Source organism: Carcharodon carcharias, chromosome 13 (genome assembly GCF_017639515.1).
Source record: "Carcharodon carcharias isolate sCarCar2 chromosome 13, sCarCar2.pri, whole genome shotgun sequence".
Lineage (NCBI taxonomy): Eukaryota > Metazoa > Chordata > Chondrichthyes > Lamniformes > Lamnidae > Carcharodon > Carcharodon carcharias.
Window position 1 is genome coordinate 107429270 of NC_054479.1, and position 22441 is coordinate 107451710.

General features: G+C 38.0%; 1 protein-coding gene across 9 annotated transcripts in view; it reads left to right on the forward strand.

The window, feature by feature from the left end:
* tbc1d22a (TBC1 domain family, member 22a) overlaps window positions 1-22441 on the forward strand; it is a 453849-nt gene that overhangs the window by 243982 nt on the left and 187426 nt on the right. For all 9 annotated transcript variants that reach the window (XM_041202627.1, XM_041202628.1, XM_041202622.1 and 6 more), the window contains one exon: window positions 15008-15135. In XM_041202627.1, the coding sequence (XP_041058561.1) occupies window positions 15008-15135 (128 nt within the window). The remainder of the gene's footprint in view (window positions 1-15007; window positions 15136-22441) is intronic.

Below are 22441 nucleotides of genomic sequence, written 5' to 3' on the forward strand. Positions count from 1 at the left end.
ATTTGTTTGGAGCATGATAGCACTGAAGTCCGGTTGAGATAACAGGATGTAGTCCCAGATGCAGTCCCAGAAATTAACAAATGGAACCTGCCTGGATATTAATTAAGGGATATTTGAAAAATTGTTTCACAAAGTTCAGTTTTCTGTTTAATATTGGCCATATTGTATTGCAATAAATTCTATAATTTTTTTCTCAACGCACAACTACAACAACAGCCTGATAAAAGTATGCTTTACTAGTCGAGCACATCTTCTAATCAGAGTGCGTCACTTTGCCATTTGCAACCTTTTGAAAATATTCCTGATTAAGCTATCAAGTCTTTTTGACATGAGGGGCCAATGTGTGCATAATGTCTCGTAAATTGTGCAAGCCACATTGTTCATTCACGTTAGACTCCTTGTTTTCTAACCAAAAAAAACTAAATAATTTAATGGCAGGGTTCAGAAGTAAAATGAATGTGAAGTGGTTGTAAAAAGATAAATGTGGCTTTTGCAGCAACTAACCCATTCAGGAAAAATACTTAATTACACATGGTAGAGTAAAGGGTTAATATGAGAAGCACATGATGCTGATGTAATAATGATGTAACATCACATGATGGAGTAACAGAGTTCTGGAGGGAGCAGATGTTCCAACCTTGTGCAAAAGTCTTAACCTGAATATACTAGCTGTGATTAAAAAGTTATGGTTTTAATAAACTATAGTTTCAGCAGCTTACTTTGGGAGAGTAGACAAAATCTAAAGAACCCCATCTAGACCCCGAACACAACAAAACATGAATAATCTGTGTTTTATGCTGCAATCTGATTGCCACATTGTACCTTAACTGTAGAGTATAAACACAACAACTACCCTGTTGTCAATGAGCCACTTGTCATCTTGTGCTTAGATTTAAATTGTTTTCTGACAGAAACATATTTTATAATGGTGATTTTATCAAAGGTTTTTAAAAGTGAAAGACAAGTTGACTAACTGGTTAAAAGGATAGAATTTCTGATTGTAATGCTGAGGCACCTGAAGGCTGTGTCTCCTGTTGAGGGCCAAAAGGAAGGGTGGATGCACCAAAAGTCACAGTTGGAAGTAGGAGGCTACACAAGGCTAGAGGAGATTGCCAATATGCTGTGTGAAACTTGAAGATGAGAACGAAAGATTTAAATTTAAGAGTTGGAGGGCAGCAAGAGAGTCTGAACAGCAACTTTGGGAGTGATGAGCAAGCCGGACATGTTAGCGTGGGTGGAGTTTTGGGTGAGGTGGTGGAATCGACATTGGTTGGGAGAACATTGGGGAAAATCAATTTAGAGGTGACAAAAGAGCACATAATGGCTTAAGATCACATTTGGATGAGGTTGGAGTGGATGTGGGTGATGTCGCCTGTGTCCATCCTTGCAATCTTGGTGATTTATTAGAATGTGTAGTTTAAAACTTTGCTGCTGGACGTTGAAAATTTGCATAACTCGGCCGAACAGCCTGGTGGAGAGTAGGGAAATAAATCAATGATAAGGCAGAAAATTAAGTGGATGGAGTAAAAATGATAACTTTGATCTAAATTTGGAGGAAATTTTGAATTGTTCACAACTTGGTATCAAGTAGTCTTGCATAGAATTGATAGGGCTGAAGTCATGTAGGAGTGGAACCAAGTACAGGCAGTCTCATAGAATGGGGCATTAGAGGGGAATCAATGGAGGAGAATGGCATGATGGACCTTGTCAATTATCATGGAGAGGTTGAGGAGAACATGGAGGATGTAATGTATTTTTAGCCACTGAAGGAATAATTTCACTCAATAGATAGCCCTGGTGCTGTGGTAGACACTGGAATGAACTTCGTCCCAGTGATGATTGAGACAGAGGATTTTCCATGAGGTAGCTATAGAATTGGGAGGTGACAAACATTTAAGACTGTTGGAGACAAAGGTGGGGAACTTGGGTATCAGAGTGGACAGATGGATCAGTGATATGCTTTTCAAGAGGTGGTATTGACTTCTGAGAGGGAGAAGAATGGTGTCTGAATGAAGGAAGCTATTTACAATGTTAGCAATCAGAGACAAGGAAAAGTAATTAAGTGGTCAAGAGTTGGGTAAAGAGTGCTACGAATGGGCAAGATGTAGCTATCACAGAAATGCTGAACTTAAAAAAGGCGGGTGGAGATGAGACAGAAACAGTGAAATGGTAGGGCTAAATTGAATAGGAGAGTGGAGGCATTTAGGAGATGGAGTAGTGAAGAGAAAGCTGGCAGCAAAAGCAAGTGTGTTGTGGTCTGAAACTTAGAAGTGATTACATTTATAAGATTGCTGTGTCTGTGTTGGAACTCAAGGTTGGGAAGCCCAGGAAAATACCTTTGAAGTGTCTCATTTTGGAGAAAAGAGGGAAGAGCTTATTCTCATTTATAATCTAATAAGATTAAGCAAATGAACAGGAACCACAGTAGTACTTAACATGCTTGAGTTAGACATAACAATGAATGAAAACTTAATTTGCGAGCTTGAGTTTGCAGGTCTCAGCTTTCATATTAGAGTGTGAAGAAGGTGGCTGCTGTGGAAATAATGATGGAAGACCGTAAGTAATTGTTTGGGAATGAGAGTGCTGAAAGTAGAGTTAAGGCAGTCAACAGTGGTAACTGTTGGTTTGGGCTGAGGGCCAGAGGTGTGAGACTTAAAACAATTTGAATGAGTTTGAGCCATCTTTTTAATCCTGGAACATTGTGTATTGAGGCTGGTTGAAGGCATGAAGTTGTGGGCGGCAGAGGTAATAAGGCTGGTCAAAGAAAAGTGGGGATGAAAATGCTGAATGGGATATTGAGGTGGTTATGAATGTGGAGGATATAGGTTATCTGAGGATTGACATAGAGTGAGAACAGGAGGGCAGAGGAGCTGGAGGAAAGATTGAGGGGAGTTTCTGTTTTGATTGTTTGGTGCAGGCTAAACACCAAGACTGTATGAGAACATCTTTTGAAAAGCACCTTCCAACTCTTAGTCATCTTACACTGTGATAAACACAATTATGATTTAGGTTCAAGGTAACAATTATCCATAAGAGGTGCAGTCGAACAGTTAGAAGCACCAGATCTCGCTGTTCTTACGCTTGCTGTGAAGGAGAAACTTAAGTTAAAATCAAGCACAGAAATGCTTAAAAGGAAAACAAAGCTTTGTGTATTTTGAATTCCTCTCTACCTTGCGTTCTGCTAATACTGAAAAATAAAGTTTTCATGTACTTCAGGTTTGATTGCGGTCAGCATTTTTAAACTTTGCGACTTTGTTTTGAAGTTTTGTTAAAGCTTAGTTTTATTTCTGTTTTATATTCTGAATTATCATAAAATCTACATGAAGAATTTGAATGAATAGCTTCTATTGGTGAATTTAAATCAAGTGGTTATTCTCCATAGTTATTTTGGCCCTTCTCAAAACCTATACTCTGACAGAATAACATATCACAAGTACATAATGCATTCATTCGAGTACTTGAGAAATCTTTGCGGCTGCTACTTATCAACACCCCATCAGGTGTAAACATACCATGATTTTATGTTCCGTGGTTTGCTTAAGACTTAAGTGTGCACCAAATGATGTGCTTTGACCAACTATAAAAAGACTTAATCCTCACCATCCAGCATTTAAGAACAAAAGTGAGGAACCATAAAATCTAACTCATAGTATATCACCAATGTAACAGTAATAGTGCCATAGTTGCCTGGATATTGGTGTATTTTACAACAGTTGAAATAATTATACAAACATAAATATATTTTCTGTCAGTTACCCAAGCACAATACTGTCCAGGAGTTTCAGAATAATCAAGCTGAGTAACAATGTATTTCCAATGCACTTTTATTGATGAGACATGCTTTGGCTTCCACTCATGTTGTGATGTTCACAAATTCATTCATCTTTCTGGAAAGATAATGCATTGTCACCAGTAGAATGTCCTATACTCCATATTGCTGCATGCTGTACTCCATTTTAAGAGCTATAATTTTCTACACTCAGTGCTATTTATAAATGCTGATTACATTTACAGTGCTTAATTTGCATGGTTCTCTGATTTCCACTCTTGACATTTTAGTTCCAAGGCTCCTGTAAACCTGCGTATCTTTTGTTGCAAAGTTATTCAGGTTTCTAGATTTGTAATTCACTTTTCTTATGAAGGGAAGTGTTTTCCGTATGAGCTCCTGAGTGAAATACTTAATTATGATGGGTAATTGTGATAACCCTAGGTTTTGGGAGAGCATTAATATTTTCCAGATTGCTTTACAGATGACCGCTTTGAGTGATATAGTAGCACATGAAGACATTTTATATGGCTGAATTTTGTAAATAAAAAGGCTCCTGAAGTAGAGTATTTTCATACATTTGTAATGTTCTTGCTTAACTGATTTATAAAGCCTTTTATTTAGTTATTCTGACATTATTCGAAACAGTAAAACATACATTCTAACAGGGATTGTCTATAATTTAATACTGTTTTCTCCTCATTTGTACAAATTTTTGTGTTATCTCTATTCAAGCTACATAGTCAAGTACCAAATAAATATCAGTGTTAGATTATAAGTTATTAAATGCTTCGTATTGTGGATATGGATTTCATAATTCATGAAGGTACTAGACATAAGCATTTCAGAAATTTTACAGACAAAAGTAGCTTTCCATCATTAGATATATATACAATGAACTGAGCAAGGAAGTTAGGATCTGAGACAAATCTTTTAATCTTTATTTTTGTCTTCAAGAAGCACAGCAAAGTGGATATGTATGGATCATGATAAGTTGTATTTGATTTCTCAATCTCTTCTCAATATTTTGAAAACAGGATGAATTAATAAGAAAGTTTAGACAAGAAAATCAGATTAGAAATTGTCTCTTTCAATAAAGTAACATGTTTCAATTATTGTTGCAAGTAACATCTTTTTGTAAATATTTGCTGTTTGACGTTACTGACTCCTTAGATGGAACCTTTTGCAGAATTGTCACCTGTCGTAATTTGTTAACAACATCCTATCCGCTAATTGCAAAAAAAAAACAATTTAGCCTGTATTTATGTTCCTGTTTTGAGTAGGCAGGTAAGTTGTTATATTGCAGTCAGAACAGAAAGCAGTTTTAGCATTTTATTGTGCATTCTAGTGCAAACATGTGTCGAGTGTGAATAATTTAATGCATGGTAGTTAATTTACATTTAGAGGCAGAAATCATATGTTGTGATTTTCAGGAAACCCATATGACTGGTAATATAATGCAGAAACTATTAAGATGTTTTTAAACACCGGACGCAATAACACTAAGTTTAGCAATGTTTTGTTTACAGTAAATGTTACAGTTTGACAGTTTAACAGCCTTCTCTAATTCAATCTATATATTTACAACTGTTTTCTGTAATTTGATGTTTGCAAACTGTTGCTGTGACATTTTGGTGCAAGCATTTTGAGGCTCAAAATGAAATTGTAACAGCTATTTCTGAATCATTATGCACATACTCAACTTTGTTGAGATGAAAAATTTAGATTATAGTCAGCCAGAAAATTCATCTTGTCAGCATTTTTCTGAACTGGAAATGGAATTCTGAGGCTCATTCCTGAAATCAGAGCATTCATTGTCATGTTGTTATCCCTTTGAACAAGCTGGTCAGACCACTTCACTCAATAGAGGAACAGTAAATAATTCTCAACCAAAAACTGAAAGGTACCTCAATGGATACCGTTCAAGTTTGTTTTTTCAAATGAGAATTAATTGAGAGTAATGCAGAATTCACAAATAGCACAGTTTAATCAACTATGCAAGTCATGTTTTACTCTAAATGATAGAAAATGAAATTAAAACAAGTACAAACTTGAACACCTCATGCTTATATTTAAATCTTTTTAAGTTATTCAGAATTGTGAATAAACCAGGTTTAGCAGAATCTTGGTAAAATCAGATAGCATATACAGAATGGTAGGACTACAAGCTACAGAATAGTGCAAGCAGCACCACCCAAATTCCAATAATTTTACATAATAGACTGTGACTATGGGTTGTATCCTGCTGAGCACAATTTTGTCAATAAAACATTCAACTTTATTCAGTTAAAAATTTCAACAGTGCAGATAATTTGCTTTGTGACCATGGTGGGGCCTGGTTCTACCTGCAAATTGAATGCACTTGTTTTTCTCACTCTTTTTCGTGCTCTTCCTTCCAGCAACAGCAGTTGCAACAATTGTTGTGCTAAGACTTTCTTAACAACGATAACAGTAAGGGCAATAAGACTCATATTTGCTGAGAGTTGCAACAGAGATGCCAGGCATTTAGAGTCGGTTGTCAATGTCAGTGGCAGCTTTCAATGTATCAGATGTAGCTGCTGCCAAGCTGGTTGGACAAACTTGCAGTGCTGAAAGCAGTTGGCTTTGGCTGATTCTTTGAGCCATTATGGGAGGAGATCAATGTGAATTTCTTTACTTTTCTATGCTTTGGTCTAAGGAATGCAGCCACTTTCCAAAAAAAAGTACCAGTCATCCATGTCTTTTTGTTAGCCCTTTTGTTAGTAGAGTAACCATTATCATGGAAAATTGAGGAGGTGGGGTCCCAAATATCAGCAGCATGATTTTTTTCTTCCCCGTCATGGTATTGCAACCTGATAGAAGTTTACTTGTTTTTTTGCAATATCTGTCAAACCTCTAGATGATGCTGTGATGGGATTAATGCTGCGACTGCTATTGTCAATAGTTATATAAACAATTTTGACTTGGGAATGAGAGCATAATTTCAAAATTTGCAGATTACATTAATGGGGAGTGTAGTTAATATAGAGGAGGTCTGTGACAAAATATACAAGAAAGTTAAGAAACATGCAGAATGGGTGTGTAAAAGCAAAATCCTGTTGATACTGGGGATCGGGGTCTCTCCACAGATGCTGCCAGATCTGCTGAATTTTTCTAGCAGTTTGTTTTTATTTCAGAATGAGTGCATCATTGACAATGAACGTCAACGTAGCTAAGTGTGAGGTCGTACATTTTGGTAGGGAGAATGAGGAGATCATACACCCCTTGAAAAATGTGTCAAAATGGACTAGAGGAGCAGAGAGATTTGGGGGTACAGATATACAAATCATAGGAAGAGCAAGGCAGGTTGATAAACACTGAGGTTCATTTCTAAAGGAATAGAATTGAAAAACAGAAATTATATAGATGCAGAACTTGTTAGAGCACACCTGGCCATATTATAAGCAGGACATAGAAGCAGTGGAGAAGGTTTATAAAAAGATTAACTAGGATGATACAAGAACTGAGAGGTTATACTTATCAGGAAATATTGAACAGGCCGTGGGGCTTATTTTGCTGGAAAAGGGAAGACTGAGGGTTACCTGGGAACAGATTTCAAGATTATAAGAGGGTTTGATAGGGTAGACATAGAGAAAATGTTTCCCCTTGTAGTTGAACTGGGGGCCATAAGTATGACTGTCTCTAATAAATCCAATGGGGAAATCAGGAGAAACTTCTTTCAAATAGTGGTTAGAATGTGGAACTCTATCTCACAAGAAGTCGTTGATAGTATAGATGCATTTAAGGGGAAACTAGTGAAGCAAATGAGGGAGAAAGAAATAGAGGGATATGGTGATCGAGTTAGATGAAGAAGAATGGGTGCAGGCTTATGTGGATGGATTTATTGGGCCAAATGGCCTGGTTCTGCTGTGAATACTTGATTATACTTTGCCAGTCCTCACTGTGCACTGACTTGAATATAATTCTGTTGAACCAAAACCTGACATTCTTCTCCAGATGCTTAACTGTATTCCTGGCTCATTGAAGTACCAGAGTTTGTACAACATACAATCATAACAACAGTGATACAGGGAATTGTGGAATATCTTGCCCTGTTACTCAAGGCATCATCTTGAGCAGAGATAATTACAGGGATCTACTTCAAGGTTGACAGTTTCTACTCATTTCCCAAAATGACATTATGCCTGCATAGTTGAAGTATCTTTATTGAGCCAATACCACTGAAGCAGTAGTTAAAGCATTCAACCAAACAGGCAAGTCTGATGGTGAAATCATCATCTGTGAAAACACATTTTTAGTAAGCTGCTAATGATTACTCTAAGTTTTCTTCGGGATAAACATTATGGCAAACTCTCCATTACTGTAAACATTTTAATTGGTTCTCTTAGCCTTTGTTAGTCATTAAGATATCAGGGTAGCTTTAACAGACATAGTAATTTGATTTTCTTCTGAACTGAGAGGAAAGTAGCATTCATTAATATGGATAATTAAGCGACAGTTGAATTCAAAAAAGTGATCTATAGTACTATATGGAAAATCTTTTCCAAGAATAAGAACTGAAGTTTGTGTAGCTGAAGGCTGACTTTGCCCCTTTAGATAAAGCATATGTCTGCAGCAATTAGATTGTTCTTATGTTGAATTGATGGACAAATGCTGCATGGCTGCAGAATGCTTTATCTGATGTCTGCTACTCCACACAGAATTTAAAATACTTCAGGGATTGCCCTTTATTCTGGTATAACTATTGATGGATCAGAGACATTGTCTAATGTTTGAATTAGTTTAGACTTGCTATTCTAATTTTAATCATGAGTACACGGAGAAAGACAAAAATGTTATTTTTCCCATGTGCTGTTTTTTTTCTCTTTTGGTACCTGTAAATCTGTATTATTGCAGGTGAATTGTTTAAATTTATGGTTTATTGTCAACTGCAATTTGCCTGTAATTCCTATTTAACTTAGTGTGATTCTGGGTTTCAGGGAGTATAGGTGGTTACCTAAGATAGTATTTATTGTAGCTTTATTTGATTCTTGTATAGTAAAAGTTCTTTTGTTTTAAACTGTGGAATCCTGTGGCTTCATTCATTCAGGAAATAACTGAGATTTTGGATTGTTTTTAAAAAACTGTTGCTGGTCTTGACTGAGATTGTAATATCTTGTAGAGAGTCAGCACAGACTCAATGGATTGAATGGCCTCCTGTGCTGTATTTATTCCAAAATGTCTGAAATTCAAGAAATTAAGGAGAACAGCTGGGTAGATATGGAGAAACTATTTATGCTAGTTGGCGAGTCTAGGAGTGGAGATATATTTAAATGCAATTGTTCATTTTAAATCTCAGATCAGTGGATTCTTCTTCACTAAAGATGTTAAGGATATGGGGCAAAGGCAGGTCTGTGGAGTTAGGTTGCAGCTCAACTATAATTTCATTACTTCAAAGTCTCTTCATTTTCATCTTTGATATTCACAGCATTTACAGAGTATACCTTCCACCCATTTTTCTTTGATTTTTGCAGAACTTTGTAGTTGTCGGCAATAAATTTCATCTGTGATTAATGTGCCGACAGTGATTGCCAGATTGTTGTGGGCAGTTTTCTTTGAGGCCAGCAATGGGCAACCCTTTTTAGCTGTTGAGGGCAAAATCTGGCTCATTGTGTGAATACTTGAAGTAAAACTCAGGAATTTTACCGAATTCTTCATTTTGATTCATGCATCTTTTATAGTTTTCACCTTTCTAGTTGTGGATTTTTATGAATAATTGCAATTCAGATACTAATGAACACTTCTTCAACTAGATATACAAGACAACCTTGAAGGCCATAATTAAAATCATTATTGTTGGACAATAAGAAAATAACTATTTAAGAAAACTCTTAATGCACACAGACAAATGGTAAATATATCGGGACATTTGCTTAATTACTTTCTCAGAGTCAAGGTTCCAACAAGGTATGATGTAACCTGCACTCTTAAACAGCAGCAAACTTCAGTTTAAAATCTTATATGCAGTTAATTATAACCACTGTTAAAGGCAAGGATGTTTTAAGTAGTGGGATAGAGCAGTATGGTGTGTGGGTAGGCTGGATGGGTAAAAATGTTATTGGAAGGCCATGAGTGGAGTTGCAAAGGTTGGAGCTCATGAGGGAACTGCCATCTACACAGCAATGTTCTGTACATTCAGCTTCTAGAAACTCTCTATCTAACTAACTATGGGATGCTTGGCAAATTTAGAGCATCTCTCTCTATTCTGACAGATGATCAAGGTTTCACTGTCGTCATTTTTCAACAGTGGTCCAGTACTTGTGTGAATGGTAAGCAAAGATCCAATTTCAGGCACATGAAACATCAAGGCCTGGAGTTTGTGGCAGGAGGCTATAGTGTTCACCGTTATTGAATATTAAATTGGACAGCAAATTACAACACCTGCACGTGTGCAGTTAAATGTGCAAATTGGGAAATTGCTATTTGATTAGCCCTGCTCCTTCACAAGCTTTGCTACACCACCTCGCCAAGAGGCTCTGCATTCAAACATATGAAAGCTGTACTTGTTAATACCCATGAAACATGCCATTGAAGTGTGAATGAATTTCTAATGGCATGGAAAGTTGTAATCATACCAAGCAACCCCTCTGGCATTGACAATTAAATTTTCAAGTTTGAAGTCTCACTCCTTTAGATTTTAATTTTTGTTGTAAATGAAAAAACATAACTTTTTAATACCTTTTCTTTATCTCTTTTATCTTTCTCGTAATCCCCCTTTCCTTTTGTGATCTTACACTTAAATATCCTAACTCGCACTTCTTGGTTTAGACTTTGCATGCCTTAGTGAAGATTCTTCAATCTGATTGGTTGAAGAGAATATGCTGTGGCTTGCTCTGTTCGTATAAGTCCTAGAATCCTTGTGGAGGGTGGTGCACTGTTTTGGAGTTCAGATGATTTTAAATTGCCACATAAAAGTCCATGACAAGTTTCTGAGCAGCTATAATGAATGGTGAATGCCATTTGATTTCCACACCACAAAATTTCAGCCCTTGGAATGCAATATTAGTTGCAAATTGCTGTCAATGGCTACGATTACAGTTCTTGGTACTTATAAAGAGCAGCAGGCCTTGGGAGAAGCAGCAGTTTTGGAAACCCACATTTGCATGAGTCCTACAAAATGTCACTGAGTTTCATTTAAATATGCAGAACTGGATCTTTTTTGTCTGGATGTGAGTTTTTGGAGCATCTGGCCTGATATTGAGGTTATTGCAACAGAAAGGTATATAATCAGTTATTGGATGCTGAAATCATGGCTCTCTATTTAAATACTTTTTGTCCTGAAATCTCAAATAGAAAAATGACTCAAATGTGGCTGATTTATCATCTGGAATTTTTTAGTTCTGTTGCTGGCCATTTACTATCTGGCAGTTTGATGCCATGTGTAGCACACTAAATTTCATACTGATCCCGTGTTTTCCAACATGGGTATGAAATTCCAGCCTTATCAGTTTTTATTAAGAAACCATGTTCTGTGCATTTTCCATCTTGAAATCCCATCAATATTTTGTTTTGTATGGTAGTTACGAGTTATGACCAGATTGGTGCTGGGAGCTGATGATCACTGAGAATTGAATTGAAGTTGTCTAAGCTCATATAAGCAGTGAACTTCCAAAGTTATCAGAATAAAGACTTCTCTAATTGTGGGTTCATTTCAGGCTCAGTTTCATATATGTGGATTATGGTAGTAGCCCACTGCATATCTAAAGCAAAACACCAATTGTATTTAAATGTTGCAATTCACTTGAAAATCTAAACCTGATATGAAAGAAGAAATAACAATGAACTGGCTTTTTACTTAACCAGATAGAACCAGTGGCTGTTTTTATAGTCCCTCCTTACCTACAGCTTTGATTTGTATGGCATTGGTTATGTTCGCTCAAATCAAATCTTTTCTGGTGTAGTTTGGAGAATTAAAGTTATCTATTTGTGTTTTTGACATAGCCGCAATTGTTTTCAGGATAATTCTAAATTAGTTGATAGGAGCTTTTGAGGCAGAAAACAAAAATTCTGCATTTCCTGTCTTATGAGGAAAGGTTGGACAGGCTAGGCTTGAATCCACTGGAGTTTAGAAGAGTAAGTGGCGACTTGATTGAAACATATAAGATCCTGAGGGGTCTTGACATGGTGGATGTGGAGAGGATATTTCCTCTTGATGGAGAATCTAGAGCTAGGGGTCACTGTTTAAAAATAAGGGCCCACCCATTTAAAACGGAGATGAGGCAAAAACTTTTCTCCGAGGGTCGTGAGTCTTTGTAACTCTCTTCCTGAAAAGGCGGTGGAAGCAGAGCCTTTGAATATTTTTAAGGCAGAGGGGGATGGATTCTTGGTAAGCAATGGGGTGATTGGTTATTTGAGGTAGGTGGGATGCAGATTTGGAACTATCAGATCAGCCATGATCTTATTGAATGGCAGAGCAGGCCCCAGGGGCCAAATGGCCTACTCCTTCTCCTTGTTTGTATGTTGCACTTGGAAGCAACTGTAGACCTATGGGGGATTTAACAAAAGAAACCATGTAGCATTCCAAAACTTACTTAACCAATGTGTGAATGTGATATATAACCACAGCTGCAAAGAGAATCATAGAATGGTTACAGCATAGAAGGAAGTAATTCGGCCCATTGTGTCTGTGCTGGCCCTCTAAGGGAGCAATGCACTCAGTGCCACTCCCCCGCTTTTCCCCTTAACCCTGGAATTTTTTCCTTTTCAAATTATGATCCAATTCCCTTTTGAAAGTTTCAGTTGACCTTGCCTGCACCAGACTCTCAGGCAGTGCATTCCAGATCCTAACCACTCGCGATGTGATAAAGTTTTTCCTCATGACTCCATTGCTTCTTTGGCCAATTACCTTTAATCTGTCCTGTGGTTCTCAATCCAATGGGAACAGTTTTTCCCTTGCTACTCTGCTAGATTCCTCATGAATTTGAATATTTCTATCAAATCTACTCTCAGCCTTCTCTTCTCCAAGGAGAATAGTCTCAAATTCTCTAATCTTCCTAGGTAACTAAAGTTACTTGCCCCTGCTTTTGTAAGTACATCATGTAATTCTTCAGTAATGAATTTTAGGTCTTACAACCAAAATAAGTCAACAAGTATTTATTTCCCTGAGTGGCTTATTGTGTAATGGCAGTGGCCAATGTATCTGAGCCATTCAGAAGTCCTTTGTTTCATTCCCATTCTGAGTTGAATGAGTTCATTGTAGCTGAGAGGTTAATTGCCACAGGCTGAGGATGGAAAAATTCATCACTAAGTGCTGATGCTGATTGACCAGGTATTGTTGCGCGTGCGCACTCAGCTCGCTCTGCATCTGCCAGTGCATGTGTAGTTTCTCCCATCGCCAAAGTCATTGGTGTGTGCCTACCAGCTGGTGCCAGTACTAGTTTGTGCCTGCCTGTGGTGACAGCATCACACACCTGCAGTTGCTGGCTGCTTGCTTAGCTGCTGTCTCTGGTTCTGGGTAGCATTGCACTGATCACTGTCTCTCACTGCCTGCATTCCGGGGAGCTATCCAGTCCACTGCTGGCCGGTGTTCTCTGCTGCCCCTTGATAGCCCCCATTCCTGAGGGGTTTGTCTCTCCACTCCTAAGTCTTCGTTGCCCCTCTCTTGCACCTGTGCTGCGTGGTCCTCCAGTCTCTAACTGTTACTGGCTACAGTTGATCAGGCTCCATCTCCCTCCCATCAGGACTCAGCACCTCGCTCTCTAACCTACCAGACCTACTCTGAAATAAAAACCTATTTTGTACAGCTGGCCAAAAGATAACGATTAACATCAGGTGTATGGAAGATGTAACTACGATTAGGTTGGCACCTCCTACTCTCTGCATTCGGATTCATGACAGAGGATTGTTTGCAAAAAGATTCTACTAAATATTCTGATTATGATGTAACTTGAACTTTTTCCATTATATAAGCAGCACAATTCTGAGATCACAATGACATCTGGCATAACTTGTCACAGCAGATTTTACGTTTGAAGTACATGGAGCTGCACTATCTGATTTGGTGGAAATAAAATTACAGTCACTGAAAACTAATGCAGAATTTTTTGTAGTTCCCAGTTCACGGTTTAGTTCAGGAGCTCCCAAACTGTGGGTCGTGATCCCCAGTGGGGTCATGGGACCAGCAATTGAGGTCGTGAGCACCAAGGCAGCAAATGGTGGCCTCACTCGGAGGCTGAGATTTGACAGTCCTGGAATTGGATGTGAGGCTCCTTTAAATGTGAATGATTTTTTTATCTGTGGGCATGGCCTAATCTAATGAGCTCTGAGGCCCCATCGCTGACACCAACAGAGCCTGCAAAATCCTAAGTGTCTTAGTTGTTTTTTGTGCCTCTATCCCTGCTGTTTGAACCCCCAACCGGCTCAGGAACTTTTTTCCTGTACCACCAACCCCCACCCGAATTTTCATTCTTCACTGCACCAACTGTGAGGCATTAAAATGGGGTCACAGCAGAAAAATGTTTGGAAAGTGCTGGTTTAATTTCTTTTCCTGCTGTCACCAAGTCATCAAATTGCAAAATAAAACATTTAATGCAAGGATAACTATAATCGATGTTTCTGCTTGAGTCCAAATAAGACATGAATACAGTCACTGCACTGTCCCTGAGTCTCAGCATCTCGCTCTCTAACCTGGCAGACCCACTTCATCCCTCTTGCTATCTTTGTTAGATCAGCGCCATCTGCCTGGGACAGCTTTGGCTTTGACATCACAGGCAGTACAACTACACGTGTATGAAGTCTTGATCACTATCCAGTGACTCTTGGTGGAAATTCATCATATATACGTTGTATAAAAATAAGAAAACAAAAAAGCAAGCCTTGTACTTATATAGCACTCATGACCACCAGATATTTCAAAATGCTTTACAGCCAATGAATACTTTTGAAGTGTAGTCACTGTTATAATGTAGGAAGATCGAATTGGTGAATTTCATGCAGAAAACCTGCTTTGAGTCTTAAATGATTTGCTATTAGGATGTGGTGCCCAGAGGGTTATTGCTAACCATGGAATACTACTACAAGGGTGAGGAAAGGATGAAAATTGAAGACAAAAAAACGACTGATGAATAAAAGGAAACAAAATATATCATAATTGTTTATAACATCAATTAGAAAAGACAACTTTTTGTTTATAAAATGTGTTTTAGTGTATCATTTAATATATTATAGGTATTTTAGATGAATCTTTGGTGTGGTGCATAAAAAGTTAACTTCTATCTCTTACAGAACAAGTACATAAACACTTACAACAGTCAGAAGTCGAATACCTGCAGTTTGCTTTTCGATGGATGAATAACCTGCTGATGAGAGAACTTCCCCTGCGTTGTACCATCAGGTTATGGGACACGTATCAGGTGAGTTCACATTGTCCTTCTGGCAGCATTAATTGCACACTCGGGTGCAAGCCTGCTGACACAGGTGCAAGTCCTTGAAATACATTAACACCACTAAGTATGCCACTTCAGACTACTTGTCCATGATTGACTATATCAAATTTCTCTTTTCTTTGATACAGATGAAAACATTGATGTGGAATTCAAAGAACATTTTAATGCTATTCACCATAAGGTTATCCTAATTTTGCATCACTGCAAAACATTTCAATTTAGCGTCAACTAAATGGTGATATTAACCCTGGTGTAAAATTTGACAAACTGAGCAAACAATTCCATCTTGAGGAATTCACCTTGTACCGCTGCAGCTTTGCACTGGTTGTTTTATGAGAGTAACTGGTGCAAGGTGAACTTGAAAAAGTCCCTAGTGGATTGTTTTCATTTTTAAACTTTACAGTGGCAGAGGAGAATTAACTGCCTTGTGAGCTATTTGTTATCAATAAGGTTTAACCAACTTTTGGATGCTTTTTCTTAGTAGTGATACGAAGCTGGAAGTGTCATTTGCAGGAGCAGCTTATGTCATCCTAAGTACCTCTGCCAAACCAGTACTGGTTTTAATACTTTATCATTGGCTACTATACCTTAACAGAACACACATAATAATTGAGAAGGTAGCATTCTATATTTGTGTTACTAAACTTTCAGAAAACATCATTGAAGTTTTGTATGTAAAGTAAATGTATAGGCGTGTAAGCAATGACCAAAAAAAATTATGTATTTGGTACTGGTTAGGGGATGCTGTGTTGTGCTCCGAGAATTGGTTCCAAAAGCTTAATTCAGGAATATAATGCAACTTGGTTGAATTGATCAATTTTTGACAGATTAGGGAGGAAAATTTCTTCGAGGTAGCCAAGAAATTACAGAAGTGCCCGGACAAATTTGCACTAAGGTAGAATTATGGCAAAGTCAAATAAAGATTAATTCAAATATAAGAAAGAAATTAGAAGAAAGAATGGGAGATACAATTCATGATGTTGAATTGCTAGAGGAGAAGCTGAAAAGGATCTGATAGTTAGAAGGGATGAAATATTATGCAGATGGAATGTTTAGCTGAAGAGCAGAAAACTGCAAATATTATAAATCTCCAATAAAATGGGAGAAAGATTAGTAGGTCAGGCAGCATATTTGGCTAAATGTATTTGTTTGGGCCGCCTTTAAAATCTCTGTTTTATTCATTCATAGAATGTGGGCATCGCTGGCAAGGCTAGCATTTATTACCCTCCGTAATTGCCCTTAGGAAGGTGGTGGTGAGTCGCCTTTCTGAGCCACAACAATCCACGTGGTGTAGGCACAACAATAGTGGTCAGGTAGAGCATTCCAGGGTTTTGTCCCCGCACTGACGAAGGAACGGTGATATATTTCCAAATCAGGATGGCTTGTGACTTGGAGGGGAACTTACGAGTCTGCTTTCTTTGTTATAGGCAGTGGAGCTTGTGAGTTTGGAAGGTGCTGTTGAAGAAACTTTTGCAGCTTGTGCATCTTGCAGATGTTTTAAATTGCACTCCTGATGTGTCAGTGGTGGAGGGAATGAATGTTTAAGGTGGTGGATGGGGTGCTAATCAAGTGGGCTGGATACTGCTGGAGTTGCAGTTATCTAGGCAAGTGGAGAACATTTCGTCACACTTTTGACGTGCTTTGTAGATGGTGAAAAGGCTTGGGGGAGGAAATAAGTTATTTGCCACAGAATACCCAGCCTCTGAAAATTGTTGGTATTCTTTTTTATGTGAGAAATGTTATAATATGTGCTTGTTCGGGTGTTTTCCAGCCACTAATCAAAGGATATTACTAAATGCTAAAGTATCGATGAACTCTTCTCCAAAGCAACGAAGGGGGTAGACTATGCAACAAATGGCAGATTAGGAAGATGAAATAAGCTTAACACATACAAAAAAAAAATTGAGTGCAGATTATTTTTGCAGTATAAACCTTGATTCTATTAAATGTTCTTGTGCTAAAACCAGTGAATGGACATAAGTGGAACTATTAAATACATCCAGGCAAAATAGAAAATTTGATGAATTGTGTTAGCTTTGAAAGAAATCAATTTAGCATATTTCAGATGTTAATATACCCTTTGTTTTACTTGACAAATTTTATATCGAAATAAGCTTTCTCAATATTTTCTGGCTGTGACCCTGCTATGTCTATGTATGTATCCAAGGTTCTAGATTTTATATATTGGTTAGACCACACTTGGAATACAGTGGGCAGTTCTGGCCTCTGTACTGTGAAAAGGAGTTACAGAATTTAAAGGATGCATCTGCCTGGAAAGATTGAACAAGCCAGGGCTCTTTCTCTGTAAAGGGAAAAATGAGAGGAAACCTGGTGGAGGCCTTTCAAATTATGAAGGAACTTGATAGAGTGCATTTGGAGATACTGTATCCACTTGGATGAATCCAGTTCAAGGGGGCATAAATGAGAGTTAGTCACTAACCAACCAAATAAAAAATTTATGAACAGTTTCTCCTTGGTGAGAATAGTGAAAATGTGGAACTTGTTGCCACGTGGAGCTGTTGAAGTATACATCATTGATGCATTTAAATGAAGGCTTGATGCATACATGAGGTAGAAGGTGATTGAGGGATATGTGGGGTAGAGTAGGAAGAGATAATCAAACTGAGAAGAGGCGCTTATGGAGTATAAACACTGGCATAGATCATTTTGGTTGAGTAAAAGTTTCACAACACACCACCATGATAGCCAAGGATGTATAAAACATCTTAAAAACTGTATAGTGAGCAGAAGGTACCAACAAAAACTATGTAAATCAATGAAATTACTCAAATATTTGTTTATTACCAAAATGAGAAATGTAAATTGTAAAAGAGGCTTGTTACATAATATAGGGCATTAAAAAATACTAAATTTAAAAGCACAGATTAAACCTTAACATGGATTCATGTCACTCACTTGTGGATGAGTGAAACATTGCCTAGGATGAGAAGTACCAGAGGTGAGTAGCAAAAATAGAAGATAGAAACAACAAAATCATGCGCAAACAACTTTTTCTTAGAATACTTGATGAAAAAGCAGCCTAATTTATTACGTTGAAGGGATTGTTTATTTACTGTAACCCTGCCCATCAGGAGTGCCAAATCAGACAATTGTCCTTTATCTTAAACATACAATTCAGTTTCCACAGACTTTCAAGCATCAAATCATTCTTACAAATAATCTTAGTGGCAATCATGCTCATTTTAGACAAACATGTTGTAAACCAAAAGAGAGAATGCTGTTTTTTTTTTTACAGAGACTGTTTCTTCAAGAAATTAATTTATGCAATGTTTGAACAGCTGGCCTGCAGAAATTTTGAGAACTCTTTTAAAATAATATATACTTTTATAAACACCTCAACTGATTCAGTCATTGTTGCTTTTTGGAAAAAGAGATTTGTTATGCTTGCGTCAATTTACTATTATTCTAAACTATTGTATTTCTTCAATAACTCATACTTTGAAATGAAATGTATTTTATTTATCTAAAATCCTGTTCCAGTTTAAAAATTTCATACCATCAGATACATTTAGCTCCTTTTTCAGGTGATTTCTGTCATTCATCAGTAGAAAAATACTGTGCATTGAATTTAACGTCGCTTGGAGCCATCTTGGTTAAGTGCTCTCCCATATCCTAATTGCATGTAGATTTTCCTGATCACGCTAAAGTTATTTTTCTCCCCCTCATTCTGAAGATGCAGAGTAATTTCATTGATTTGTGAAAAAGCTTTTATTTCTTTAGTGTTGGTAGGATCTTCAAAGAAGAACAGTTATGGAAAACCTATAAAACTCATGCCAGGAAGTCCTATTTTCAGAAAGTTGAAATTTTTTGCACTGCATCTCCTGCTGAAATATGTTTGCTACCCTTTTCAATTTGTGTTGATAGTCAGGACTTAAAATCAGCAGTAAATATAGGAGATCATTTTCGGGGACCAACTTCTTCCACACGTGTTATTTACATTGCTAACCTTGCAGGATTGTTAGAATTGCAAAGCCTCTTTCAAGGTAACATTTTCTATGTAAGTCTCTCAACTGCCAACCAAATAGTGTACAAAAAAAGCAGATCTCCAAGCCTAAAAGAAATGGAGCATTCAAAATGTTGCTGTGGCTAGTCTACATCAGTCAAAAGGTTGGAGAGCTAGTTTCAATCATAAAGTTAACTTGGGATCCAACTTGAGAGCATGTGGGAGTTGTGGGATCAGGGATCTTCTCTTCCTGATTTATGTAGATAATTTGAAATCAGTCACAATAAAAGGTAGTTGCATTTATGATTTACACAAAGCTGGAAGGACAGTGGACCCAAACGAGGCAGTCAAGCATTTCACATACAGAGTGTGGGAGAGCTTAAGGAGACATTGGGTGGAATTTCACTGAGTGGGACAGGGGTGTGTGTATTGCTCACACCCCCCACCCTGCCCCCTTGCAGAAGCGGCTGGCAACTGGCGGACCCCAAAAAAATCCCACAGTGATAAGGTGAGTGGGGCTTGCGCCTCTCAGTGGGAGACGTGATGCCCTCAAGAACTGCTGGCCAATCAGATTAGCCGGCAGCTCTAGCAGTCCCAGCAGTGCCTGAACTGAGCAGTGGGCTCTACCAGGGCTGCCAGAAGGCACCCCCCACCCCAAATGCTGTATCCCCAATGTGGTTAGCTCCTTTTATGATTATCCTTTGCATTCTTTCCTTGTTAGCCACTTATTAATCCATGTTTTATTCTGGATACAAGCACAGCTTTAATGCGATTTCAACAATTTCACACTGGAATGTCTGTCACCATTTTGCTTCACTTTGCTTTGCTGGTTTTGGTTTTGCTCTTATTTTTCTCTTTTTTGCCCTTTGAACTGCAGCTGTTCTTCATTCTGCCATTTGCACCTCATCTGAACACATTTTTGTTTCTTTACTTGCCCCATTACCACTCCATTTGGTGTTGCACTACCAACCCTGTTGTCATTTGATCTCTCCTGCCTCCCACCCTATCACAGACCTTCCCTTTAGCTTCTGTTCCCATTTTGTCTCCTGTACACTGGTCCGCATATCCACAGAAATCCAGTGATGTCACTCCAATGCACCCAGTCTGCCAGAAGGCATTTGCTGGTAGAATGAAGAAAGGGGACCAATTTAGAAAGTAAAGGGTTTAATGGCTTACTTTAAGAAATGGCCCATGCGGAGTCAGTTGGCTTAGATAGCGATTATCATTGGTACAATATGGAAAATGTATATGCTGATGAGCTAACAAGCTGCCAATCCGTGCCTCCGTGCATTGAAAGCAATTGAAATACAAATTGAGAGAGATGCAAAACGGGTCAGAGATCAGTCTCCCTCGATTTACACACACTCCCTTAGATCTATCCCACAAACTTTGAAAATCAGCTTGAAACGGTCTCCAAGTTAGTCGCTTTTACATTGCGATGGCTGCCAGTAATGCCTATTCTGTCCCTTGCAATTATGTAACAGGATAAAACACTAGAACTGCACATGCACGGCATTGGCAACAAGCGGATCCATTTTTTTCCTATCCCCACTCCTTTCACTTGCTTAAAACCTATTGCATCTCTAACTTTCCCAATTCTGGTGAAAGGTCATTGAGTTGAAACATTAGCCCTGTTTCTCCACAGATTCTGCCTGACCTAAGTATTTCCAGATTTTCCTGTTTTGATTTGTTTTCCAACATGTGCAGTATTTTGCTTTTGTACATGCACAAGTTTGCCAAAGGGTTTCATACAATGCTCCATCAAATACCTCAGTATCTTTTGTTCCATGATTTCACTTGCACCCCGTATGATATATCTTTAAAACAAAAACGTAAAATGTTGATCAGGCGGGATTAGACTTTATGAAGCTGTGTTGATTATAAGTTATTTTCAAATAGACAAATTGATTTTGTTCCTATTTAATGGTTCCATTAGTTTAACAATCAAGTAGTGGATTTCTGGTGCTGGATATGGCTTTATTGCCTTCTATGAATATGGAAACTACATTTATTTCTTTCAGGCATTCACCAAGCCCCTCAAAATGGCGGTCAGTGCTTCACATGTTTCCCTTGTCTCATTAAGTATTCTGAAGTGTCATTGATACATCTTAAACCCCTTATTTCACTCATGTTCAAGTGCCAGAGTGAAGAAGACCTGTTTTCGATCTTGGACAGTCATTGTTGATGTTGCCCCCTGCTTAAAATGATCCATTCAAGAACTAGCAATTTAGCATGTTAACTGTTTCATGCATTACTCCATATGAGTTCCTTAATGGTGTAACACCCTCCCTGCTTAATTTTCTGGTTATCTAGTTTTGCTGAATCGATCATCTACTGCTTACTGCCTTTTCGCCCCTGTACTGCTTGCATTTATCTGTTTCTGCCTGTCCTTATACATTGCTCAATCTTCCCCACCCCTCCCTTCTTCTTCTGATTTAAAATATATTGAAAGTCGCCACGCTATTGTTTGCAAACTTTCCGATAGTTGCCCTAATTTGGGCCCATGTGCCATTCTTCCCCAGATGTTTTTATCTGAAGATAATTCCAGTCGTTTGCTTTGTTCCATTTGCACAATTCTGTGGCCAATGATCAACTCTGGCAGTTTTCCTATTTTTTCCCCCCTTGCCCTACATTGAAAAAAGGCCTGAGAAGCTTATTTCAGTTCACCTCTACTGAAATTTGTTTATCCCGCACACCTGCTTTTAAGGGTCTCAATTTATCTTCTTTTAAAATAATTTGCTCCTAAATCCCAACCTGACGTGCTTTTTTTAATAGGGCGTTTTACTTATAATTATTCAGTATTATTTTGTTATCGATTATGTGGCTGAATATAATCACAATTTGCCTAATGTCAATCCTTTTAAAATCCAGCCTTCCAAGCAGAATGCACATGGCCTTTGGCAACACTGGCAGTCCAGTTCAATCCCATTAGATGAAATGCAAAGAAAAACTGTCACATGTTCACGCTGGTCGGCATGCTACATCTTGTTTGTTTTTCTTGATGAGCATGTCTTGAGTTTGCAAAGTCTCATGTTCTTTTCAATGTTTCTATTTACTAAGTTGCTGGCTGTTGAGTCTCGTAAATTCGGGACCAGTGTTTACCACTTTCGGTGGATGTCAGATTCGGCATCATATGAATTTCATTGTACAGATAACACAATACTTGGGTTGATGATGTCACCCTTTTCAACTCCTTTAAATACAGTTTAGCTTCAGTGGACTTCACTTTCAGATCTTTGTGTTTTCAGCAAATGTATTTTTTTATTCATTCATGGGATATGGGCTGCGCTGGCTGGGCCAGCATTTATT